This window comes from Thunnus albacares, chromosome 2 (genome assembly GCF_914725855.1).
Source record: "Thunnus albacares chromosome 2, fThuAlb1.1, whole genome shotgun sequence".
Taxonomy (NCBI): Eukaryota; Metazoa; Chordata; class Actinopteri; order Scombriformes; family Scombridae; genus Thunnus; species Thunnus albacares.
Window position 1 is genome coordinate 13,238,080 of NC_058107.1, and position 27,816 is coordinate 13,265,895.

Below are 27,816 nucleotides of genomic sequence, written 5' to 3' on the forward strand. Positions count from 1 at the left end.
AAAAACTTGTCTGGTCATTTCTCCCACATGAAAATATCCGCTGAATGTCTGAGATGTAAAATTAAACCGTTTGTTATTTGGATGTTATGACTGATTTTCCCGGCATCTCTGCAGGACACGGAGATCCTGAACACAGCTGTACTGACTGGAAAGAAGGTGGTGATGCCTGTGAGGACAGTCGCTGTGGAAGAAGATGGGGTAGTGACTGATGTATCTGACTACACAGACTGTGGCTCCACTGATGAGGATGTCCTAAAGGTAGGATTTACTCCTCATCCCCCTCCTCACATACTATACAGGGAACATCACTTCTAGTTTCTTTGGTTTCACACATTCCAAGTACAAAGGTTGTACTGTGATGTTAATGGAATCTTAAAGACTATTTCATTAAAGACACAATGGCAATGAAAAGTTAAAAGGTGAAATTGCTCTGAACTTGTTTTTATACTCACAAAGTATTTTCTTTATTCAGCCTTAATCACATTCAGTGCAGAAGTACTGTGTAAAAAATGTTCAATTACGAGTGGTTACCTGAGAACAACATAACTTTAGCAGCAATAAATTAAAAGAATGTGAGATGTTTGCCTGCTGTGACGATAATTGGCCAGAGGGCAAGGTTGGTTTCATATGTGATGGGAAGGACGGCAGTGGACAAATAAGTTGTACCAAAGTCACCTCTGTCTCTTTTCCACGCGATAAAACAAACTATTAGTTGGGCTCGACAACATTACCCATCAATCACGCTGACAATGAACAGCCACTGAGCTAAATCGCTCACCACAAATGACCTCACAGTCTACCGCTGTGCTCCCATCCCGTGACTTGTCCCTTTTATCCTGTGAACCTGAGCACGGCTGACTGCCAAAAGCCGGCTTTGTTTACTGATGAAATTGAAAGTCGGGCCCCTGGCCCCTGAGGTCAGGGGCTGTGAATGTATTTACTCAAGGGTAAAGTGGCGATGTAAACAAAGAATAAAGACATGCAGTGAACTCCAGCCCCTTAATACGTTTTTTGCTGGTCAAATATGTCCCAAAGCAGGTTTAGCAAACAACAGGAGCCACATGCATAAATGATGCGTACGCGCAAAAACCATTCATATGCCATTTCTCGCACATAAACTGGTATTTATAAAAGCAGAATGTGTGCACCTCACGCATTCTTCAGACCAGGCGTACACTTTTTTTCTAAGGCGATCTGAGGGTGATGTGATGAGGTGGAGACGGTGTGATTTATGAGCACTACAAACTAATCATTGATTACTTTTCTGAGATACCATTGCCGACGATGACGTCTGTTCTGGCTGTTGGACAACCTCCCCAGTGCAACACTGTCAGTGAAACTGCAGTTCTTCTTCCCTGTTTGTTTCATTGACAAGTGTGCAGTCTGTTGAAGCAGGCGGCCAATTGATATGAAAACGGCTGGCTAAGGGCGTGTCATCATCCATTTATGGCTATTAATGGAAGTGGAAATGAGGCTTGTGCACATGCACCCAGTTCCTACATGACTGAGATTTATAAAACAGAATCATGCATACGCATGGCTTTATAAATCTGACGAAAAGAATGTGTGTGCATATTTCTGTCTTTGTCCGTACAGTTTTAGTCATGAGCCTACACAGTTTTCTGGCCCCAGATGTCTCAGTTAATAGATAAATGTAGTGTTTTGTTCAGATGGGATTCACAGTACAGTATATACAGTAAGTGCACATGTATTAAGTGCAGATGGGTGTCAGTTCTAAGAAAAGCAGGATTATGTGAAGATGTCAAGAGGCCGGATGTGGACTAAATCATTCTTTTCACCCCGTAATGTAGCCGTCTTTGCTGTTGTTCTAAGCTTACTGTCGCTCTCAGTGTATTTGCTGACCAGATAGCAGCTTCAGTCACAAATATTCCCTTTAATCTTCTTAGTCTAACAGCTTGACTCAGATATCTTTTCTCTTCTGGTGTGCCTGAAGAGTATCAAATCTGCTTGTGATAGATGGGAAGGATTTATCTAGAATGGGCAGCTCATGTGACAAAACAAAGCAAAACAAAGTCTAATCTGCCGTGATGGAAAGGTTTTTCCAATGTGCATAAATGATGGAGAGACTTAAAATGTGCACAGGCATGCTGTTTGTCAGTTCAGCATTGAAGGATTGACACTTGAATACTTCAAAAACGGGACATATTGCGTATAGATGTCTACTTGGTTGATTAATCAGGACGTTTTGGTGTGGCACAGCAATTTGAATAACTTGATTAAGTGATTTATATCGAGCCTCAACTCAGTGTAACACTTGAACTTAATTTGCCCCTTTGCAATAGATAAATTCCTTCTGCATACTCATTATAATTCTTATGGAACTTGTTTTATTTGCAAAGGAAAATACAGCCACAACTGGCAATGAAGTCTGCATTTCAGCATTTTAAAATTTCTGTCTGTCTTTAATACTCTACCCACTGATCAAAGTGAAATCCAATTTTAAATAAATATCTATTTTGACACCAAAAACACAGGGATATTCTTGGCTACAGAATGAGATTTGTGACTAAGAAGAGTGGGTGGATGGCACATTAAAATGGCATTCCCTTTTAACTGATGCTTCAAAATATCATTTGAACATTGCTCATGGAAGTTCAATGTAAGCATGGAGCTCTTGGAAGACATTCTCTTTAAAAAAAGAAGAAATGAGCAAAGTGTCTTAGATCATGGATGACTGGTTGACTGCCTCCACACTGAATTAAAATCTGAGAACTCTGCTCTTGTCTATTGTTCCATGCTTGCATTAGAAATTTTCCATAACAACTGTTCAAGGGTTCCAGTGCCACATATTGTAAATCTGCTTTTGGAAATGAAGCATAAGATTATTCGTAGAGAAGAGGTCAGTGCATCACAGTTAGCTGCAAGGATGACACATTGTGATGTGGTTTATCAAAAGCTTAAGCTCTGGTCACGGGTGCAGGATGACTGACGCTCAAATGCAATGATGACACAAGATCCTCTCAAAAATAGCATGTCCCTGTGACAGCACATCCTCTAGTTAACTGCTGAGTTGACGCAAATAAGAGCGGGAATCTGTTTGCCATTTGTATTCCTCCTTAGGCTATCTGTCAAAGTCACATTTTTTTCCCAGTCCCCTGTGCACTTTAAGGGGCTGGTGACTGAATTTCAATGCTGTGTTAATTATCCAATTTGTTTAAAGCAGTGGCTGTTGAGAGGAACAATGAAACCTCCTGACTCACGTCTCAAAATGTCCATGAGATCTTTCAGCAGTCGCCTAAACTTTCCAAGGTCACCTTTGAAATTACAGTGTAATGAATGCACTTGGCTGTGAAGGACTGATGTTCAACTCTGCACCACATGATATTTTGATTTACATAAAATTGCAATGCTGCCTCTTCGTAAAGCTTCGGACCGGTGATCATCGCAGTAGTTTATTACAGCCAGCTGACATTACTATGGTAACACATGCAGTGTAAAACTGCTGCAAGGCCATTTGTTGTTGTAAAAATGGCCTATTTGTTAAAATAGTGACTTTTATGAGAATATTTGATCATTTTTTGTCATTGCATAGACGAGTAACATCTCCTTCACTGACAATAATCTCATTCTGACTTTGATATAGACTGTTTACACAGGCGCACTTACATAAACTCTTTGATATTTTCAGGGAAATTAAAATGATAAGACATTCACATTCTGATTTATTGTTATTCTCTTTATTTCCTCCTATCCAGGTGTCTGACAGGTGCGACTATGTTTTCTTAAATGGCAAGGAGACAAAAGGCAAAGTGAAGATGATGGTGAACTTCACCTACAGCTACCTGAGTGCTCAGCTTGAACTGAACGTGTGGATGCCCCAACTCCCCCTCCAGATTGAAGTGTCAGACACGGAGCTGAGCCAGATCAAAAGCTGGAGGGTGCCTATACTAACCTCCAAAAGGTGGGACACCCAAATAAACCATTTGTTTAAAATAAAAACCCTCCTTATGTGGTTTACAGATGGGATTCTGAGAAGCATCCTTTAGCCCGTACAAATCCAAATTATATCTCTCCAAGGGTTTAGGGTTTTGATGCCATTACATAATGTACTGCAATATCTCAATGTGATCCAATCAAACAAAGAGACAGGGTTGAGTGATTGGAGTATAGCAGGTCAAAGCATTTACCGGGTGACAGGTGTGACCTGCATGTGTGTTTTTCTGCTCATGTCCCAGACCTGGCTGGAACAGTGAAGAAGATGACAGGAAGGGGAAGGGCTGCATGCTGCAGTTTCAGCACGCCTTGGTGCGGGTTCTAACACACTTTGTGGCCGAGCAAGCGGACCCTCGGGACCCAAAAGTCTATTTCCTGGGCTCTGATTGGCAGGTGGATGTCACAAGGCTGGTTCGATACTTTATGAAGGTGGAAGACCCCCGGGTGGCAAGGCTACAGGCAGGAAGGGTGCTATCAGGACGAGACCTTGGGAGCACCACCATCCAGGTAACCAAACTAAATTACTGTTTTGTTTAACCTTTGCCCCAGTAGTTGTGATCATTCAGTACCTTGCTAAGATGGCAAGAAGCAGCTAGTTAGAGACTGGACTGTAAGGGATGGTTTCCTCTTTGAGTAGTTTGATTTAGAACCTAAAACTGACAAGAGATACAATTTGAGGCACCCCAGTTAATTTATTGTTTCTGATATTGTTCTGTGACAGGTGTTTTCTCCACTGTCTGACACAATCTTGGCTAAGACGACTATCAAAGTCGTGGATGACAAAGTGACCATCACAGAGTTGGGGGTTCAGCTCGTTACGGGCCTCTCCATGACCCTGCAGCTTAGTACAGGAAGCAACAGAGCCATTCTGGCAACCACAACCACACAGGAGGTTCTGCAGAGCCCCAAACAGGTAACAATCTTAATCTACTGACATGTCCCAAATATAAATTTAATGTTCAAAACTTAATTACAATTTCTTCTATTTCCTGTCCCATCAGGAAGCTCTGGTCAGTGCCTGGGTCCAGTTCAGTGACGGCAACCAGACGCCACTTGATATTTATGATCCGGCATATTACCGTGTGACAGTGACATCTCTGGATCCGGGGGTGGTGTCAGTGCAGGGCACACCTCCAACTGTGGTGGCAGAGGGAGAGGGAGAGGGAGTTTTGGTCAGAGTAGAGATGTCCATCTGTGAGGCCTGCCAGAAGTCCAAACGCAAAAGCACTGTGGCTGTGGGCAATGGCAGCCTCAAGGTCAAGTTTCAGACGAACAGCCGACGCTCAGACAGCAGTACCAGCAGTATCGACAGCAGCACTGTTAGCAGCACTGGAGGCAACAAGGACAACGGCAGTGACTACGGGAATGACGGGGAAGAGGTGGATAGCCAGAGGAAGCCATCCCAGGATACCCCACCGCGTAGCTCAACCTCAGGGAGAGAGGACAGTGCCATGCAGAAGATCACAACCACAATCAAATCTACAGAACGAACCTTCATAACCAGCGGCAGCCTCGGGGGAGTGGGTAAGACAAGCAATTCTGGAAATCCCAGCAGTCCTACCAGCGTGGTCAATATCAGTATGATGAGCAGCCCGAGTGACAGCAACAGAGTATACGGCTCTGATAATATGATAGTGGAGGATATGAGCAGCGTTAGCTTCACGAGTACTGTGAAAGCCCCTGGTAACCTGGTAAACTACAACAACTTCCCCACCAAGGTTGAGGTGCCTGGACAGGAGACAGCAGAGATAGAGATTGGTGGTGAGGAAATGTTGGCCAACAGACCCCTCACGGACTTAGAGATTGGCATGTATGCTCTGTTGGGGGTCTTCTGCCTGGCTATCCTCGTGTTTTTAGTAAACTGTATCTCATATGTTGTTAAGTTCAGACATAAGAAGCCTCCCTCTCATGGCCAGGAGCCCACAGGGCACAGGCATGATTGGGTGTGGCTAGGCACAGATGCTGAGCTGGTGATGAGCGTGCCAGGAAGCCCTGTCCAGCAAGACTCCCAGACTACAACCACTGTGATTGACATTGGGCCTGATAAAACTGCCTCTCTGTCCAGAAGGCCAAGTTGCCTGGCCTCTGTTACAGACTCTCCCCTCAGCTGCGTGGGGTCCCTTAGGAGCAAAACTATGCACACCGAGTCCCTCCACTCGCCCACCAGTAAGAGAAAGAGAGTCCAGTTCACCACCTTTTCCACACTGGAACGCCAGCATTCACCACATCTCCCTTCCAGGGAGAATGGCCATGGCATCCACTGGGTTGGGAAAGAGGACAGTTGTGAGGAGGAACCCCAAGTGCCCATCACAGAGCCTGGGGACCAGTTATAATACAGAACCTGATCAGACCTCACATTACAGTAAATGTGGCTTTGATCACCTCAATGCCTTTGTTAACTCCAATAACTGTCAAGAATATGTGATTTTCAAAATCACCCTCCTCCACATTTCATTACCTATCAAGGCCTTTTACATGTAAATGTACTGTATATTATTGTTAATACTGGAGAGTGAACATGTGTGGAAATGTTTCAGATGGTTGATCAGATGGACTCTTCTTTACACAACATTTAAAGCCACCAAATGCTAATGCTGCATGTGGATATTTCTCTAAATTTTTGCACTCACATGCTGGTATATACAGTATAAGATACACTTTTAAAGGTGCAGAGTGTAGAATTTAGAGGCATCTAGCGGAACGGACTTGACAGATATGTAATACAATATTCATAAATATGTTTTAATTAGCGTATAATCACCTGAAAATAAGAATCATTGTGTTTACTTTAGAATGAGCCTTTTATATCTACATAGGGAGCGGGTCCTCTTCCACGGAGCCCATCATGTTGCACCACCATGTTTCTACAGTAGCCCAGGACAGACAAACCAAACACTGGCTTTAGAGAGGGCCTTTCGCATTTTTGGTGAATTTTGCAGCCACCGTAGGTTCTTCTACATGCTTGGAAGGCGAGGGGCAGGGGTATACAGTTAGTTACAGTCTGCAACCTCACTGCTAGATGCCACTAAATCCTACACACTGGTCCTTTTAAGTATCCAAAAATACATATTACAGTATTACAATTTCCAGTTGTAATACAGAAAATTTGACAGATGTGGGTTTGACCAAAATGTAGCTTTAATTAAAGATGATAATAACCAGAATGTATGTTTTTCTATTATGCAATATCCAAGACCTTTTCTTTGTAAATTCAAGTTGGTCTTATTGGGTTCAAACCCCAAAGCGGTAGAACCCTATTGTTTTTGTTCTGATTATTATTGTTTTCTCCACTGAAAGTGTCTGAGGCTCAGCAATCATAAATTCAAAACCAACCAAATTTGGTAGGTGGGTTCCTATGGCCCCCCACTACTCAGGCACCAATAATCACCTATGTCAGTCAGATGGTGGTGCTATAACAACAAAGTTTACATTCTTTTTTTCCTGGATTCTTTGGGTTGCGGCCAATCTATCCATATAAGCCACGCACATTTGTGCCTGGATAGATTTGTCCAAATCTGTTTTTTCAAAACTCCTCCTACAATTTTTGAGAAATCGTCACCAAATTTGGCATACTGCCTTCGGGGACTGAGATGGACAATTCCACTATAAATGAGCAATATCAGTCAAAAAACAAGGCTACCATTGCACTTGCAAGGGGCGAGGTTTAGCAGGAAATTGGCCATAAGTGTTCATTGAGCACACCGGGGGCACCACAAATGCAAAAAGTTTGTATCTCATAATTGGCTGCATGGGTTCAAATGAAATTCAGTTTGCACGATTTTGGGTCATGACTTGATGCATGAGTCGATGCATAAAATTTCGTAATGATTGATTAAAGTGGGCGTGGCTTATTACAACAAATCTAAATTTTGAAACATTTAACATTCCAAAAAAACAAAACAAAACACTCGTATGTCCTACAGAGCTGATATTTTTCAGCACATCCACTTATATGTGACAAAGTTTGCCTCACTGCATCCTATGGTCAATTCAGAAGTCCATCACTCTATATCATTCAAAATATGCAAAATCAATTAACATCTATATCTCCACAAGTCTTCATTCAAATGGTACCAAAACTGACACAGACATTCTCTAGATGGTAGATATCAAGTGTTTCAAATGGTGTTCAGATCGGTTAAACGGTGAGTCCACAGTGATAGTCAATATCTTTCTGTAATTTGTACTGTTTGCACATTTTCTTTTTTGCTCAGTGTTGGATCAAATGTCACCAAAATATTTGACAATACACCCAAAACCAGCAGAATGGTGTGTGATTTTTTTCAGAATTTTCTCACCAACATTTTGACTGCAGTAAGCATTTTAAGTTTAAACAGACAAAAATACCCCAGTCTGGCATATGTGATGTCATTGCCTCACGTTGTAAGAAGGTGTGTGGGAATCACATCTTCCTAGTGGCACAGTCAATAAGTCATCTTCTCTTGGGATACAAAGGTCAAGGGTTTGAGTCCCAGGGTGTCCAATTCAAACTTGCCAACTATGTGGCAATTTATGCATGTGGCATATTTTCAAATTCTTCTGAAGGTCATATTAAGTCGAAAACTGCCTTTTGTACTTATTCATTAGATTTTTTTAAAATCAATCCTCTATCTAATCTGATTTGGTTAATCCAATAATAATTATGGGCAAATACTATATTCATACATCAAAGTGGAAAGGCTCCAAACCCTCATATGCTTTGTTTATGATGGATTTTGAATCCCTAAAAGGTATTACAAATAAATTAAATTTGTTGAATATAGAATTTTCTTCCTGCATACATTGTAAAGATGAAACATGTGTGTGACTGGTCTCACTGCTTCTTTAAACAGAATCCAACTAGCTGAAGTGACTTTGCTCGGCTTTGTGAAGCCTGAAACCTGCTTGTTGCTGCTCTTGGCTTTAATTTTGGCTGATTAAGCTGCTTCCTACCATTGAGCGCAAAAAAGCTCAAACCCGAAAATTGCTGCTTGCGTCTATATTTTTCTTTAGATTTCTTTTTCATTAAATAGACCATCATCTTGAATATTGCCTTTCACTTGATTTCCTATCATATTTAACCATCAGTTTTTTGAAGAGCCATATGATGATAAAAGTATGCAAGTATGAAAAGACAACATTTATTATTAAGGAAGTGTTTCAATTCCTATGTGAGATACTTTGTTTCTGTAAAAAATGAAAATTGTCCAAACCCTTACTATTTACACTCCATTTATGTTGCCCCATATACTGGATGTTTTCGACATAATAAGTAGAAATAAAATATTGGCACATTCACTAGTTATTTCAGATTTGCTCTTAACTACACATCTACATTTTGTATATTACAGTATTTGTATATTTTTACAGTTGCGTCAAAAATGTGGCACACATGCACAACATTTGAGAGAACGGTCAAGTTTTTCTAACCAGCCCATGCCCCAGCATGTTGCCAAAATCAACCTTTGTGACAGCAAATTACAAGAACCTTTTGTGACCCTATACCCTTTAAATAAATTGAGTTTTTGCTCGGCCCTTGAATGTGTGCAACTCAACCGTTGCACTTCATCAAAAATGAATGTGGTAGCATACAGAGTGGGAAAAGGAGATGTATTTTTAGCTGTTTTTGACAAAGGAAGATTAGGTGAGCTTGCAATGCATTTGGGGGAAATCAAGATTTAATGGCACTTTAAGAATTTTAGAATGACAAACAGCCATTTTTTGTCTGATAATTTTATACTCGCCATACATTTTCAGTTCACCAACCAGTCAAAAATAACCAGTGGAGTTGTTCTCCTTTTTTATTGTGCACAATGAAGAAACCATGTTTTTTCTATATTTGAACAATAAATAACAATACATAATAGATTTCAAATACAGTACATAAAATATATTAATATGACAAGCATTTTTCTGTTTTATTGCATCCTAATCATCCCTCGTCTTTATATCAAAGTGCACTGCAAGCATAATTTCAATCTGGCAAGCTAAATACACGGGTGTAATTCCCAGTTCTCTGAAATACCTGGTTGCTGAAATACCTGAGAAAGTATACAGAGTGAAGTTGAATGCTGTGATCTTAGGCTCAGTGCAGAGTGTCCACCAGCCTCTGGTAGGTTTCTCTCTCCTGTTTCAGACTGTGATGCTCTTCCACATAGAGTTTTCCATTCCTCACCACTCTCTCTCTCAGCTCATGATCTGACAACAGCCTCCGAGACTGATGCACAAATTCCTGGCAGGGATAAAAGCAAAACGAGTCTTACTCACTGCCAAATGCCACTTAAAGCTTGCCATTGAAGTTGCTCGAAGATATGTTTTTTAAAGCATAAAAGATATTCCAAGGCATGAGAACAGAACTCAGATAAAAGCCTGTGCACTGATTAGTAAATACTTCAAAAGTGTCTGTACATTGCCAAAGGATGGAGATATTTGTGGCTCCAGATCCAAATACGGCAGTCCAATAGACCTTTTCAGGCTATCCTAATAGCTGCCACCTCTCATTTGCTTATGAACAAAGGAAAAAAAAAAACCCTACTGTAGTTAAATAATACTACCCCGCCAGCTGTCACAGGGATGAGGGGAGGGGAAGATGAGGATAAAAATTAGACAATTAAAAAATGAGTAATGGTGCCATCGTTGAGTGATTGAGATGTGGTGTATCCACCCAGTATCCTCAATGCTAGTGGCTCATCTGCTAGCCCAGCAGACTCAGTAAGGGCTCCAACAAAATGAAGTAAAAGTGCCTTCAAGTGTTCCTGCAAAATGATAGCCAACATCTATTGCAGCAGGGAGCCAATGGGCACACAAACCTTTAGCCGCTGCCAGTCAGCAGGCCACTTCACTTTACTTCACTTCATTCAAGTGATGTGATTATGTCTGGAGAGGCTCTTGGTAGGGAGACAGCTCTTCTGTATGGCCATATGAGAGCTATAAATCCTCAGCAACAGGATTAAAGCTCAACTTATGAGCAGCATGCTTATAATCACTTCACTGTTACCACAAATTACAGAGCCAGACAGGGAAGGCCATTTTTCTCTTTAAATCTTTAAAGTACTTGTATGTTTGTTTCTTTTGACACATTTTTTGATTTCTATACTCCCTGTGTAATTACTTTGACAGTGTTTCTGGTTCTTAAAGTAAAGTTCAATCAAAAGTACGAGGAGTTTAAAACATGGAAAAAAAAAAAAGTTGAGTGCGATCCACTGCAACAAAAGTTCTGGCTCAAACACTAGCACTCGCTGCCCATCAGTACTGGCTGATGCCGGTGTTTATCCGGCCCAAGTCACTGCAACCATCTGTGAGAGTTTCCTCCTGGCAGCTCAGCTGAGCACACGTGACCCCCCTGGAGAGGACTTATCTCCCTTCTTTTCAACAACATCACGCTATAGCAGTGTCTTCAGCCATGCTATAGCCCTCTGTCAACCGGCCTTAACATTTGCTTCAGATCTCATTAAATATCAGACTGAATAGTTTTGGTGGTGGCTCCCCATTTTGCACTTTCCTGTCTGCTGCTATGTGTTGCATCACTATGTGGTAATGTGGGATCTTTGCTTTGTCCCTGAAGGCTTGCACTTTCTGATTCTAATCTAAGCACTTGAGGGAAACATCAGCTCCTTTTGTTACATTTTACCTGCTTAGATTGGACTAATGATAAGAATTTAAAGTACAAAGTTTAACAAAATGGTGAAAGAAGAGTTTTCATTAGTTAAAGCTGACTGACTGAGATAAATCTATGCAACAGAAGGGAAATACACATCTTCAGCTGTCCACAGACAGGGCTCACACGCTACTTATAAGCAGTAAGTATCGGTCAGTTCAGGTGACAGGAGTAGCTGTTGGCTGTCTGCAGCAACATCTATACAGTATATCCTCTCTGTAGTCCATCAACTCAGTCAATGTAAAAGCTTAACAGGGCTTAACGCATGTGGTGACCTGGTCAGTATTTGACACTATATACCTGAGGAGAAGAGTATAGCACACCAGTGACCTCATGCTGAACCACAGCTGCATTTCCTGGAATGTCCCTGGCCACTACGGGTATCCCAAGATCCATGGCCTGTTGGGAGCAGAGAGAATTCAAGTGACAGACTAAGATTCACAAAGTCACAGAGAAAAGTTACTCACTCACAGACTCATTCATTCTAAAAAAAAAAAGGCACCTAAGCACCTTTGAAACTGTAGAGCTCGGCTTTTCTGCTCTTCGGTGCCATAGTTCACTTACAGAATTAACAATCTCTATCAGCTAATACCTTCGGCAGGTTGTTGAATGAAACATGCTAACATACTAATCAGACCTTAAGCCTACTGTGGATTGCCTGAAGTGGTTAGATAATATTGTAGCTGAGCAAGAAACAGCAAGACAAAGACTCCTTTAAATATTCACATGGTTTAAAAATGTTCAAGAGGTTGGATGGCAAATTCTGAGCGTATTCTTTGATGAATCAAACTCTCATTACCAAACTTAGTCTGCAACACAAGCCATGAGCTATAAAAAGATAAAGTTGTGTTTGGCAGTTGAATTGTTGAAGTCAAGACTCTGTCGTCCAATAACCCACGAGCCTTGAAGATGTTTACCTCCAAGATGGCTGCTGACATGCCCTCTGAGATGGAACTGTTGACCAGAGCAAAGCACCTTTTCATGGCAGCATGAAGCTCCTGTTGGCTCCTCTCTTGGGCCAAGAAGACCCCTGCTGTTCTGCAAAAGCAGTGGCAAAGCTTAGTTCTGCGTGACTCAGGGCTCACAAAGGCGTGAATGATGCTAAACAGCAGTGACAAGCTCAGAAGAGGAAACATGGCTGCACTATGTGTGACATGCACTGAGAGTCCAGGTAAAGTCCTAACCAGAGAGGGCAGCTTCCTGCTGCAAAGATCTTTGTTGTGGTGAAGGCCTTTGGTGAAACACTGAAAGATCAGCCAAGACTTCAAAGTGGGAGGACAGTAAAAATAAAAAAAATAAATAAAAAAAAGAACTTGGCGCTCTCTGCAGAATTGCATTCTGTTCACATTATGTTATGATAAATGTAAGCTACATTTGTTAAGGTACTTTTTGTGCCACATGGGATAAATAGAAGGATAAGCAGTCTACAAATTTCCCACAGGAGCAAAGTCTTGGAAACTAGACTGTCAAATCTTAAGTTTGCTTTTATTAGATGTATAACTGATACAGAAAGAAAACTAGACAAAACAAAACAGAGAGCTTACCTCTTCACAACAGCTTCAACCTCAGCTGTAAGCACAGGATCCATCTGAGAAAGACAGATTACAAAGACAAGTAAAACCCCCTTTTCTGACTGTCAAAAGCTTTGTTTTCATCAAGGATGCCGGGAGGATAAAATAAACAATGACACAATTAATAATTTCTATCATGAGCAAATAATTTTCTGAAAATCCTGTATTTTCAGAGATTGGGGTCAGGGTGGGGTGGGTGGCCAATCTGATTAATTGCAATGTGGGATTTGCGTGCATTAGCCTGCCCGCAGAAAAGTCAAAGCATAGCAATTTAGGTCAAAGATGCTGCCAAGCAAGCTGCTACTTTTTCTCTTTCATAACAGAGCTCATCGCATTTCTAAATCGAATCTGCTTTACAGCACGTGTGCATTAAAATCAAAGAATCAAAAGTGAGAAACATTTTTGTCTCCTGGTGTAATCTGGGATTTAGTAGATATTGTAGAACCAGCGGTGGATGGATCACGCGCCACGATAAAGGCTGTATTAACAAACACAAATTATTTAAGCCCATATTCTGCTCAGTATCATGGTGAATTCGCAGAAACGGACGGGAAGGACTTGACCAGTGAGAAGATGAAGGCAGGCGCTACATTAAGAACACCCTGTTTTAACTTCAGTGCTTTTGATCATCCAACTGAATGTGTCATGCCTATTTCTATTTTATGCTAGTGGTTTTATTATCTTGTCTTCTGACAGATATCTTCTTGTTTTTACACAGCAAAGAAAATATCTAACATTACATTTTCACAATAATCGTTAGATCTATTTCATTCCGTAATAACACAAAGTAGGCTGTGCATTGTGGTGCTTGCTAAAGCCCAGTTGCGGAGGAGTGAGATGTGTCATCGCTGACAAACTGACCTGAATTTTCCTTGTAATGACAGATGCTGTGCAGCCAGAGCGCTTATTACTTGAATGAAGTAGCTGTGGATTTACAATACGTCATGACAGCTTGAGCAAGGCATGTCTCATTTGTATTTTTAGATTTCACTCTTACTTAATTAAATGTATTCAACAATGTTTGTGTTCAATTAACTGTGGAATCCTACAGTTATCGAGGGGAAACCTGACGGTCAAACAAATACATGTTTATTATAATAATAATAATGTATGGCTTTTCATTTCTCAGACAAACAAACAAACAAACACACACACACACACACACTTTCGCTGTGATGACTCGCGCGTCTCTGCTTCTACTGAACCATTTCATCAAACGACAACAAAGCAAAGCCGAACAAGAAGCAGCAGTAAGTATGTAAGTAAGTATGAGCCCCTGGCCACGTCTAATTGAGTTGTTTCTGAGCAAAACTAAAGCAGAACATACCTTTTGCCTGACACCACTGTTTGAAAGAAAGAACAGACGCTATACTGTACATTGATGTCATATCAAAGCACGACAGTGGGACGATGAAGACAAACACAGAGAAATCAATGAGTGAGAGACTGGAAATGAAATGGGGGGAAAAATAGAACAGTTGTAAGAGCACTGAGATGACTGCTGCTGGCTGGGATGAACTACACAGATAGAAATTCAGAACCCTCACATAAAAGTGCAATCAGTTTAAAAAAAAAAACAGTAAATGTATGAGAACTCCCTCCACTGATTTGATTGTCTGTCTGGCTGACTGGTTGATTTATGAATATCATAAATCATGGCAGTTCAATTTTTAAAAAGTTTTTTTTTCCCAATTATTTGACTTGCTTGACATGAGTTCACATAGCCTGTATATATGTAGTTTTGTTTTCATGAATGATGTACAGGACAGAAGCATGATGATGTGTGACAGGGCTACAAACGGCTTTAGCTTTCATATAAACCAGCACATGTCCAGATACAGAGCCATCCATGTGCATTAAAAATGACACTGCTTTACACAGGTCACCGGTCAGTCAAGTGCTAATCTGAAGTAGATAATGCATCACTATATCAAACAGACTTTCAGTTCGACACAAAGTGACATAGGGACCACCGCTACTGCAGCTGTCCCTCGTCCTGTTTGCAGATGATCACCATTTCCTCTTAGTGCTGGCTGTAATTCCAGCTAAACAGCTAAAGCTGGTATCTCTGCTACATCCAATTAGAGGCTGCCTGAATTCCCATGGCAGGTTTCTAGGTAGTTTCAACAGCACAGAGAGCCATGGTGTACAGGGAGACACATACATATCACATATGAAAAAAAAAAACAACCTTGACTTATAATGACTGTGTGCTTACCTTTGGCCCAATAATAACCAACACATTCTGGGGATTCTCGTTATGCCACTCTGCAAACAGCAGTGCAAACAAAACCACAACAGTTTAAGGAAAAAGACCAACAGCAGCAGCTTTCTCACAAGCTGTTTTCAATAGAATTCTGCTACACTTACTTGAAGTACCATGTGGTTTTTAAGCATGTGGCTCTAACTAAGAAATGTCATATGAAAATCCACACGTCTTGTTCTCCTATCTGAATGAAACAAGTAATTTTTTAATGGACAATTTGACACCCTCTAGTGCTGTCTTATTACCATAACTGTGTGCTGTCAATGAGAGAGTCACATAAAATAAGAGGATTTAATAAAAACCTCACTGACTTGCCTAATCAGTGGTAATTCTCACTGATTTATATAATATGACTATCACTATGGGAAGCCACAAAGGAAACACTCATAACAAGATAAAATATCTCTGTAGGGCACACATGAGCTGTCAGAAGAATCTTGTTGCACTTACACATAAATTTTCAATTAGCTGAAACCCAACCACAGAGATCTAACATCGTGCCTAATTTATGAGGGCATTGCCATTGTTTCTACCACATGCTACGACAGAAATACAGTCAGAAAAGGCTTTGTAATTCAGTTCATTTTAAAAACAGATTGAAACCATGCCAAAAACACCTACTTCCTTTAGCAGGCCTAAATTTGTTGCAAGTGCCTGTTCTATGTTTTTTGTTACTTGTGTAAAACGGATGGTCTACATCAGGAAATGCATGGTATACCTGAAAACACCTCCACCAGATAGAGGGGGTCCTTGACTCTTCTGAGGCCACAGACCAACAGGAAGACATGCAGCTGATCCACACGCTCTCTGCTTACACCTGGAGAGAAGCCAGACAAACAGAGAGACGGCGCCACAATATCAAAACACTGCATAATGAACATCCCAAGTACATCAGCAGATAATGAAAGCAATACATCACCCAAGGTCATGAGGAAAATAAGACAGCAGTGACTAATGTGCTCACACAATTCTCTGATCAGAGTTGTAATGCTCAGCGGGGAAATTGTCGGCTGAAAACATTAGAAGGTTGCTGCTTAATCAGTGTGTAATATGGCGTCATAACTACAGAGCCAGAGCGTTTGGGGTGACAATTTGCTCGCTGAACAGCCCTAGATTGAAATTAGCTAACCCAACATCATGCTAACAACATCAATCGTTTTGAGAACCTTGTATTAATTGAGAGGCAGCGCTACTAAATCGGCTCTTTTCCCCAGATCATCCAACTTTCGGGTTCAATCCAGAGATTAGTTAGAAACTGGCGGGCATACAACTGTGCACGATGCCAACGACTACTCTACTGCACCTGACCTTCAAAAAGCAACAGATAAAAGTCCTAACCCTAATAACACAACCCTGCACTATAATGATAGCAACACGCACAGCAGACTGCCAGCCTCAGGCTTCTCACTGATAAACAGACCCTGAACCTTATATAGATAATTACACTGTACTTCCTCTATATTTATATTAGAGGTGGACTGGAATTAACTTCACAGCTGCCTTATGTACAGGGGAATACATAAGGGAGACTACTTTGTATTTATAGGGTGCCAGACACAATCCATTATTCCCATGGGCCCCTCAGCAAAGAGGAGTAACTAAAATGTAAACTTGCACCAAAATGTATATTAACAAGACTAAGAGTCTACAGCCATACCAGCTTTTTTTTTGGTAGCTTTCATATTTAGTCAGAAACTAAAGTAATGAACAAATTAAAATTTTGACCTGATGATTGCACTAGATGAAAAGTTGAGGATTCACTAAAATGTCTGAATTTCATTAAATGCATCCAATAGCTGTGGGGATATTTCACTCAAAACCAAAAATGTTCATTTCACTTTGGAGTTAGAGGAAAAGCTGGGGGATTCATTCTCTGAATGTCTGTACAAAATTTCATGGCATTCCATCCAACAATTGTTGAGATATTTCTGTCTGGACCAAAGTGATGGACCAGTCGACCGTCAACGCCATCCCTAGAGCCAAGCCTCCAGCACAGCTTAAAACAAGAGGTACAACCTTCTCTGTATAAAGAAAGGTTAAATAAATAACCTAATTTAAAGAGAACAGTTAGACATTACATTAATTTAAAAGTCATTATGTCCAATTCTTCTCAGTGCCTGAGAATACAGTCTCAGTTTTATTTGGACTTCAAACAAGTTTGGTATAAGTCCGCTGGCTCAAAAGAAGAACATTCATTTATACCAACACAAGCAGATATTGTAACATTACAGAGTTACCCTCAGTGTCAGAAAATTAATTTTCAGAACCCTGACCTTTTATGCTTGACAATAACCCAAAAGTATAAATCATAAAATGTTGAGATGGGAATGTTAGTAATGGATATGCTGGCAAAGCAGTGTTGAATCAAAAATGTGAGCGAAGTACAAAAAAAAAAAAGAAGCTCAGAGTAAAACTACTTTGTATCTGTGACAAACTGAGAAACAAATCATTTCGAAAACAATACCACAGACAGACACAAGCACGTGCTTAAAGCACACTGACAGTCAAGTGAAATCCCCTGCTGCCAGATAAGTCCAGATCAGGAGGCTGAGGCAGCTCTTTTAATGCTATTAAAGAGCATCTTAAAATGACAGCGTGGAGTCTGGGCATTGACCCTGATCCTAGGAGCCGAATGTCAAAAAAGCTCTTCATCTGCTGGATCTATCGAACTTCCTTGCATTGATTTGTAGGATGAGAAAGCACATCAGCTAAAGGTAAACACCCATGTCACTACCTCAGAACAAGATGCAGGAAAAATAATTGAGGAGAGCCGGAATCATACCAGCGCGCAGACCTGTCAAAATGAGCGAGAAATTCAAAGAAATAAAAAAAAAAAACTCTTTGGATCTAAGACACAATTCATCTTTCCTCAGGGGAGAAAAACAAATTGTACAAATCATCTGTTGTGCCAGCAGCAATCTTTCCCCTCACTCTCTTTGCAGTGAGTTCTATGCAAAAAAACATTTTTGTTCGTTTGCCTTTGATTTCAGAAGGGCATTCTGAACAATCCCCTTATGCTTTAATCAGTATGTGCACTTGCGTGTGTGTGTGTGTGTGCGTGTGTGTGCATGCATGAATGTAGGGGGGAACACATATCTATCTGAACAGCTCCTATTAATCTCACTCACTGTTCTCTCCATCAGAGCATAGAGTCTGCAGGGAAAGGACAAAATAATGACAACACCATAAGCCTTTTTATGGAGGACATTTTGACATGTCGCAGTAGGAAAAGCTGTGTAATTAATACAAATAATGATGGCTGAATTCCATTTAGCTGCTTTGGTTTCTTCTGGCATGGTGCACTGTCACAGCTTACTGCAGCACTTGAATAGAACGGGGTAATTGTTAATGTAATTATTACAACCTGTGCTCAGGACAGTAAACAAGCAAGCTGGACAAACAGGAATGGTAACGTTTGTGCTGCACTTGCCGAGAATTCTGCACATAGTTTCATTCTTGAACTGACTGTTTTTGTTGAATTCTCTTTCTATCACCACAGTTTTTTTGGTGCTGTATATCTGTGTTTGTATTTGTGCAGTTTTTACACTACTCTCTTTCATGTCTGCGGGTGAAATTTTGCTCTGTTATTCATGCTTACTATTGGATGGCATGTTTTCATATTACGCTCTGGTTTTCCTGAGTGTGTTGCAGTCTGTGTGTGTGTCTGTCTCTTCAGGCGTGTTGATTGTTAATTGATGACCCTTTGCGAGAGAGAGATGTTTTGTTTTAGCTCTGACGGAGGTCTGAACAAAAACTTAGATAACAAATTGGGTTTTTGCAGGAAAAGTGCTAGGGTGAGACGCTTGCTTTCTACAAAAAGGAGAGACAAACAACTTATACTGATCACATGAACAGTTGACTGCAGAGTTTGAGTAATGATATATGCATTTTCCCCTCTGACGTGACAACTGTCCTCTTACTACATACTAATATCTGTGGCTAAAAAAATTGCACTTTTAATAAAAGTATTCATATATAACTTCACTGTATAGTTTCTCCATTATCAATCATCCTAAAACAAAGTTAACTGGACAAGTTAACAGACCCCCCTGCTTGTTCCCTCACACCCTTCAGTGATTCAAAGCATCGCTGCTCACTCTACAGTGTTGTTCCTCTCAGCCCAGAAGCTTGTGTATCCCTTTAACCCCACCTCACAAGGCGCACAGCGGGGGGTTACAAACATTATACACCGAGTGGCTTTCATGGCCTGACAGCTTCTGGATCCCGGTACTGAAATCTGTGCCTTTGGAGAGAGTACATGACACCCGAAGGATAGCACAGACACACAGTCATGTATCTTCAATCAGGTAGGAGGGTTTCTTTGCCTCTTTTATGTTCCCCCGGTGGAGGTCTTTCTAAAATGAACCACTGAAACACATAGAATACATATATTCCCAGCAAACTACCACACACACCGGAGCCTATATACAATAAAGTCTAAATTATCCTATTTAGTGATGATTCATTTATATCACACCAGAGGAAGGGATGAAAAACTAAATCAATGTGCAGCACGATCTGGGAGGAATAAACGCACACATGGGATAGTGCCCCCTGCTGTGCTGGGAGAGTGCGTGAAGACAAAAGGAGGATGAGACTTGACAGGAAAGAATACAGGTTGCTGCAGGAAGCCGCCTCTGTCAGACTGCATTGTTGTGTTTGAGGAAAACTAAAAAAACATGACTTAAATTATTGAGACTGATCATGGGTTTGGCACCTTCAGGTAATCAAAGATCAAAAGAAAGAAAAACAGAACATCTCATCTTGTAGACAGCAGTAAGCTGAGACCAACTAATGAGTTTTTCAGTTTTATGACAATTTACGCACAGTCATCTCCCCCAAAAGCAAATCTGTAATAATTACATATAGACCTCAGGATCATTTAATCATTTTATTTTATTTGGTAGTCTCAGCTCTTTAGTTGAGGAGTCGCTTTCACTACTGTACATATGAACACAAGTAAAAATCCAGAGTGTGTGTTGTCCTGGTTACAGCTAACACTGGCAAGAAAAATACAAAATTGATAGAATTTTTACCTTAATGTTACTGAATGCATCTGACCCACATTCTCAAAAAAAGGACTCAGACAAATTAACACCGTCAGACAGCACATCTACTGAAACTGAAACAATGTTTACAGCTGTAAAGACAACTATGAGTCAGATTACAAGGTTGTTTTTTTTTATCACATTTGGGGAAAAAAGCGCAATAGTGGTGACTCCCATCTCAAGTATAAAAAATGGAGAAGTGACTGTGGGCAATTAGTATTACCACACAACTAACGGCTGTGGAGCAGGGTGAAAAATGGCCCTGCGCTGGAGGGCTATTAATCAACTGTTCCTCTCTGGGATGGACATCATCTTGCAATGTCCAAATTATAGCCCAGGTTGTTTGTGGAGAAGACGCTTGGAGCAACAGTGCATATTTATTGAGCTATATGAACGGGAGATGGAAGAGTGGAAGAGAGAGAGAGGGGGACGCTCTGGCCTCCGTGATCACCACAGTGACGCATCTAACATAGCACAGAGTTAATTTACGCTCTCTGATTGCTATTCTCCAAGATGGAGGTGCATGAATGTATTCCCTATTGTACTCCCGGTGGTGATAACATCTATAACAGTGAGCGAGGAGGATGTAAGGAGAGAAGGATGTGGTCTGAAATATGACAGAGTGCTTTTATATACCATATTGCAGCCAGTTACAAATACGTACAATATACAGCTGGTCAAAACGACAACAATATAACCTACTTTATAAGAAAGGTGCAGGTAGCTCTTTATTTTATTGCTTCATTGTATGCAGCAATTGTCCCGCTGAGGTTTGTGGGAGGTGCACACAACTAGCTTTGTTATAGTTTAGACATACTAGCTTTAATAATCAGATGAAACATATCTGTCAACTTAATGTTTAATGCTTATATCAGCCTGACTGTGCCTTTACTTTCCAATACTACACTAAATGACACTTTCATACCTCCTGCTATTAATGTCCTGCTATTAATGGGTCAATGCAAAACCCAAAGTCACCAAAAAAATGTTTTTTTCATAGTTTTATTCGCTAAGCTTTTGAGAAACTGTTTACTTTGGATGATCCACAGACAGTAGTTGTCATTGGAAAATATTCTTTACCAAACACAGAAAAAACAACAACTGAGCAGTACCTGAGCTCCTCAAGAATTCAGTCCAGCAGAATTTCTCTGCCACGTCTGTCTGGATACCTTTAAAATAAGACAAATGAAAGTCAATGTGCTCCAGAACAGCTTTTACTGAACATCTGTGCTAACATCCATTACTCATCAAATCATCAGAGTGGTTTTTAGGTACAGAGGTAACTAAGTTAGTCTAGAATTGTTTTTCTGATCATGGCCCTTTTGTAGTTATGTGACATCTCAAACTAAAAACATCAATCATAGCCTATATTCTTCATAATGTTTAGTAATATGAGGTAAGCTATATAAAAATGCAACAGTAATTCAACCTCTAATTTTAAATAAATTTAATGTAATCAAAATATTGTTTTGTGCTGTTCATGTAAAAACGCACTTCAGAGCGATCACTATCTGATCAGCATAAAATATAAGCTTGTACTGGTCGGGGCACAGCCGTGCAGCTGGCTCAGGCCTCTCCTCTAATCTATGAAGGGACATTATTTGCCAAACAGGGCTACTGGCGGGAAACAACATGGAAGAGTGATTTGGGTTGTCCTACATGACACGGTGGCCAATAGCAAGAGCAAATACAACTCTGTACTGCAGACAGCATGATAATGGAGGAAAAAAATGTCAAAGCTGATTAATGCAACACTTCCATGGCGGGTCAGGGATGCACAGCATCAGGCAAGGATATTCATCCTGTTGAGCTTACCTTGAGGCTGGACATAGATTTTACTGCTCTGGGACAGCTTCAGAGAAAAAAAAAGAGAAATTTGGTTAAAACAAGTCTAAAAAAAAACTCAAATACATAAATGTCAATAAGTAATTACAGGCAGCTTTTGTCTAACTAGATTTGATTATTAGCTGCTGTGTTTCTTTATCTTTATATCAAACAATGAAAACAGCCAATTACTGCTCTTGTTGCAACCAACATATTCAGACTTTAAAAAAAAATAGTCAGCAAGGTAGTTGCTAAGATAATGGGGGCTGCTACAAAATAAATCAGAGGCGATGGAAAGGAAATTGACTGGATGTTATCACACTAGATTCATCCCCTATGTGTGTTTTCTGTCACAATAAAAAGCGTGGCGATGCCTCTCAGTGCCTGTCCTGTCTGCCTGCTGTCAGCACTAAATGGCAGAGATAAAGCACGCCACTTGCCTCAATCTGCAGCCCACGGCTGAAATCTAATCTGAAAATAAAACACCGTAATATTGTTTTAATGCCAAACTATTACGGGACAGGGCAGCATATTGTGTTTGTATAGTAAAAGCCTTTATGTTGTATTTATTGAAGCTGTCAGGCTCTTGCTGTTTGTTGATGTGACATAAAATGCAAACTAAAAACTTTTGCTCTCACTTCCTTTATTGCAGCTTTGCAATAAAGGAAATGATCTGACTGAGCAGAGGGTCAATATTGTATTTATGTTAAAATATTACATATGACAGTCTTGTTAGTTCAGTCATACACATACTGGTGGACAAAGAATGAGGAACATACAGAAATGTTTTGGCTAAACTTAAATGAGTAGAATTGCGAGAAAAACACCACATGCCACATGAGCCACAGACTTGTTCATGCAGGCCATCAATGCTTATCAGATACAAACTACTGCAGTTGTTCTAATACAAGAAAAACAGGAAAATCATACCAAGAACAACTCAGCTGCTTCTTTCAGTTTGTTAGTAAATGCAACTGCGAACCTGATAAAAAAAAAAACAAAAAAACACTACATTATCACCTTTGCAAAAGCCATTTCAGACAAGAATTTTCATTGCTGACAGTAAGTTTTAGCCATTTACAAGAGATAACAATTTTAACAACACTAGTGGAGAAAGCAGCAGCAGTAAAACACAAATGTCTCTAGGCTGAGACTTAGTACGTTAGAGTGGAAAAACTGCTTGCAGTTTGAAGGAGGACTTAAGGATAGATACACCGAGAATACCGAGGGGAATACAGAGGGAATGTAGAGCAAAAAACAGTAGGGAGATATTAATTTGTGCGTGTGTGTGTGTGTGTGTGTCAGCGTGCATTATGAAATGGGCCAACGGGCTCAGAGTGGTGACTGGATTTCATGATCAAGGTTTGAGTGAGGAGGCGCTAACAGCGGGAGGTGCATGGATTCAGATGTTTGAAGTCATGAGACCTGCATCTCCTCAGTTCTCCCACAACGCAATTATCCCCTTAGATTTACTAGACATGCCCTCCTGTCGATTTTCATCATAATGGAAACAGAGACACTGGGATCTGATTTCAGGACACAGGACAGGTACCTGTGTGCACATTTGACTTTTCAATGATAAACTAGAAGAGGAGAAAACACAAGACCTGCATAGCTGGGGCTAGCTCGCATGTGTTCAGCCTCATTCTTCCGTGTCAGTGTAAGGATCCAGTTATTTTTCCCCACAGACAATTTATTCACTAGTCAATATGATGAAAATGTATTGAATTCTTTATTATTTTGAGTTGTCATGCAATTCTTACAGTAACATCGACGACAACACTAAAAGGATTAATACTATCCCTACATTTAAATATGCTACACATGCAGTGATTTATGGCATATTAATTATTTAATTAGTAACATGATTAATGAAATCGGAGTTTGTGCTGATTTTATATGAGCGATTTCAATTAAGAGTTTAAAATGGTCACATTTACTTCCTGCTTGTACCTCGGGATGTCTGCTTCAAACCTTTATAAAAGGAAGTAAAACATCTTGTGACACAGACCTTTCTAGCATATTTGGTACATCAATACAATGTCTATTATTGACATTGTAAGAAGTACTGGCACATTTATATCACACAACCAGTTCAAACAGATGTGTCTCGTTGCGGACGTTTAACCTGGTCACAGCAGGACAAGCACAGGTGTAACTGATAACAATAATGCTGGTTTCATCAGTGTGAATGCTGACAAACATCTTTCAAAACTTTATTTATTCTTCTTCTGTACATTTTTCAGTCGCTGACTACTTCTGCATTCTTTCGGCTACAGAAACCATTCAAATATCAAAATGCTCAGCTCCTTAAGGACATTGATGTTATGACCTTTCTTCTTTCTAGTATATTCCAGTGATTTTATATATGTTTTTTAAAATAGTAAAGTTTATAATGGAAAGTCTATGGGAGGAATGTTTGAAAGTTGATATCTCAAAAACTGAAAGTGCTAAAGTATTCATATTAAATGGACATGTGTCCCATGTGGAAAAGCTTAACGTATTGAAACATGGTACCAGTAGCGCCGCCATGTGGTCAGTTATTACGTGTTTTACATTTTGGCTAGAAACTCATGAACTGTGAGGTGCAGCAAAACAATATTTGCACAGTGTGTTCCTTGGACGATGCCAATGTGACTGATATAGGCCACACCCATTTGCACCTGAAAATTTTTTTGGGCCATTTTGGAATTTTTGGTAAACACATTTCTTGCTTCTGTTGGCACATATTTCATATAATCTTCACCAAACTTTGTATATACCATATTTAGATGATCCCGAACAATCCCAAGTTTGTTTTTGGCTGTCACTTAACATTTTCTGTAATTGGTTACCAAAACTTTGAGGGCGGGGCCTGATGCACTTAATGGGCCATAACTCTTCAATGCTAAACCAAATTTGGGAATGTTTTACATACAGCCACACTGCACAAGTGTGTCACATTTGATGCAATTCTACCCACAGGGGGCGCTACTGTAATATTATGACATGATATTTCTACAATTCTGTTTTCTTTAATAAAATGAAACTTGGGACACAGGTTCTCCATGAGAATGTGCACAACTTATTGAAGCGTGACACCAATAGCCCCACCTTGTGGCCATTAGTGGAACACCACCATACTGCTTATTAACCGCCATATCTTTTAAATGTAATATTACGTGGTAACCAAATTTAGCAACGTTGCACAGTTGAGGATGCTGAACTAGTCTGTAGCATTTGATACAATTTTACTTGTAGGTGGTGCTACAAGATTTTAAAAGTTTTCTGGATTTTCAGCAATGCTTTGCGATTTATTTCAGTTGTCAGCGTTCACACATATTTTCTGCATTAAATACATTTTCACACTAACAGGGCTAACAGGGTCCTGCCATAATTAATTTATTCATTACACCTGTAACTTTTCTGTTATGACATGTTAAAAGTCTGCTGTAAAAACACATTTCGGTATCATAAAGAAAGTATATTATATATATATATATATTAGTATTATATATACTGTATTGTATAATTGGAGATTTTCTGCCAGCAGAGAGAAACAAAAACTGACAGGACATGAAAAATATATAATAAACACATCTATATATGATACCAATAAAAATTTGATCACAAAAAAAAAAGACATGAAACATATTCTTCACCGTGAATGTTGTTATTATGCAAATTGTAACTACTGTGATCAAGATATACAGTTCCAGTCAAAGGTTTGGATCACACATTTGACTGGTACTGTATATTTATGCAATTTTTTCCAAAGAGTATTTAAAAAAAGGTGTACAGTTTGTGTGATGTGATGAGCCAGGGAGTAAAATTCATGTACTCGGTTTGGAACAATTCGGAACGAAATGGATTAAAATAGTAGTTCACAGCAACATCACCTGGCTTTCTGTAGCACCTGCTCCATAACCACAAGCTTCTGCTCAACTTTCACATCCTCATTTATGTCTGTTCCACCAAAGATAACGCCAAAGGGTACTTGGATGTCTGTTGTAAAGGTAAGACATGAAACAGAAAGGTCCTGACATTTGTGCGACAAGAAACAGTTTACTATTAAATCTACCATTATGTTGATACATGACTGAAAGTATAGTCCATAAAACAGCAAGAGGGTTTACCTAAGAGAAGTCTGCCTGCTCTGAACAGATGAATGGCCAGTGCACCATCAAATGGAGGATTTTGGGATACTAGTTTTGCCACATCAGCAGGAGACTGAAATTCTGCTGCATCCCTAAGCTCACAGCTGTGTCCTGCTGATTCAATGTGGGACCTAGAATACAATGGGGACATGACAGAAAGATGGTTAAATAAAGATGCTGTGACTGTCACAAATATTAAAGGACAGGTTCACAGTTTTTCAAGTCTGAAAAACAACAGTCAGGTGCCCATATGAACACTGAAAGAGGTCTTCCTTGCTGTAATCATCCCTCCTCTTCATAATGGCTATTAAAAGATCCCCTTCATATGCATTTTTAGTGATGGGGACCAAAATCCACAGTGTGACCACACAGACATTTTGTGCAAAAATGCATTTAAAAGTTTATACGCAGCTTATATATTCTGAGTTAGTCATATCACGTGAATATCTGCCACGTTTACAGCTTTTAGCATCAAATTTCCTCTTTGTGTTTCCGCAGACAGTGTTTCTCTGTTGAGCTGTGGTTGAAGTATAGTGACAAAAAGAAGAACTTTGAAACTAAAAATGTCGAAAGACTTTGAATTAGCTTCAACAAATCTACAAAATTATATAAAAGTATATTTTGCACAGGAGAAGGCTTGTGGATTTTGGCCCCCATCACTTAGGCCTACGTTGTAAGTGCATTACGAAGGCATCTTTTAATGATCTGTATTAATAGGAGGAATGATTACAGTAAGAAAAACCTATTTCAGTGTTCGTTTTGGGCACCTGACTGTTGTGCCTGACTTGAAAAACTGTGAACCCGTCCTTTAATGCTCTAACGTTATATTTTATTCATGAACAATTAAGTGAAGTTTGCAGTCACTACTTGCTGCCTGGAGCTTTATGTTATTAAAACATACATGTTTTATAACGTTAGCTCATTTACTAAAGCCATTGTGCAGTAAGGTATGCCGTTTTACTTTTATCACCTTTAAGTATTACCCTGGCTGACAGTTAACTACACAGTTACACTCCACTTTATGGCTTAATTCAGTCTCACAGTAACAATTAGCAGCAGCTGTTATAGCTAGCTACACTTGTAACAACAATGTAAATTACCTTATTCTCTCAGCTGTGGTGAGGTTCCCAGTTTTGGGACTGAGACATGCAAGAAAGAGTAATTTCATATCTTCATCTGTCGATCTAACTACTTAACGTGTGCGCATTAACGTCAATGAAAACCAGATAGGACAGCAGCAGGCAGAGCCTCTTTGAGCTGCTTTGTAGGATTGCTAAACTCAAGTCTTATCACATTTCCTGAACTCAACATGATTAGCTCATGATTTCTTGGCAGTGCACCACGCTTGAAATGTTTACAAGTCCGTCTCCTATTTGATCCC

The 27,816-nt window shown here is 40.0% G+C and overlaps 2 protein-coding genes across 2 annotated transcripts in view; one reads left to right on the plus strand and one right to left on the minus strand.

Moving 5' to 3' along the window:
* LOC122969764 (transmembrane protein 132D) overlaps positions 1 to 6,695 on the plus strand; it is a 40,658-nt gene extending 33,963 nt beyond the window's left edge. Inside the window, exons 7-11 of the mRNA XM_044335739.1 lie at positions 115 to 258; positions 3,717 to 3,922; positions 4,197 to 4,461; positions 4,676 to 4,867; positions 4,956 to 6,695. Of these exons, the coding sequence (XP_044191674.1) occupies positions 115 to 258; positions 3,717 to 3,922; positions 4,197 to 4,461; positions 4,676 to 4,867; positions 4,956 to 6,287 (2,139 nt within the window). The 3' untranslated portion in view covers positions 6,288 to 6,695. The remainder of the gene's footprint in view (positions 1 to 114; positions 259 to 3,716; positions 3,923 to 4,196; positions 4,462 to 4,675; positions 4,868 to 4,955) is intronic.
* Positions 6,696 to 9,720: 3,025 nt separating this feature from the next.
* Positions 9,721 to 27,782, minus strand: glt1d1 (glycosyltransferase 1 domain containing 1). Its single transcript, XM_044366471.1, has 12 exons — positions 27,536 to 27,782; positions 26,415 to 26,566; positions 26,178 to 26,283; positions 23,230 to 23,281; positions 22,291 to 22,327; positions 21,588 to 21,644; positions 16,146 to 16,244; positions 15,380 to 15,429; positions 13,135 to 13,178; positions 12,508 to 12,628; positions 11,891 to 11,989; positions 9,721 to 10,165 (listed from the first exon to the last, which is right to left on the minus strand). The coding sequence occupies exons 1-12, from the start codon at positions 27,601 to 27,603 to the stop codon at positions 10,019 to 10,021; spliced, it is 1,032 nt and encodes a 343-aa protein (XP_044222406.1). The 5' UTR covers positions 27,604 to 27,782; the 3' UTR covers positions 9,721 to 10,018.
* Positions 27,783 to 27,816: the final 34 nt, after the last annotated feature.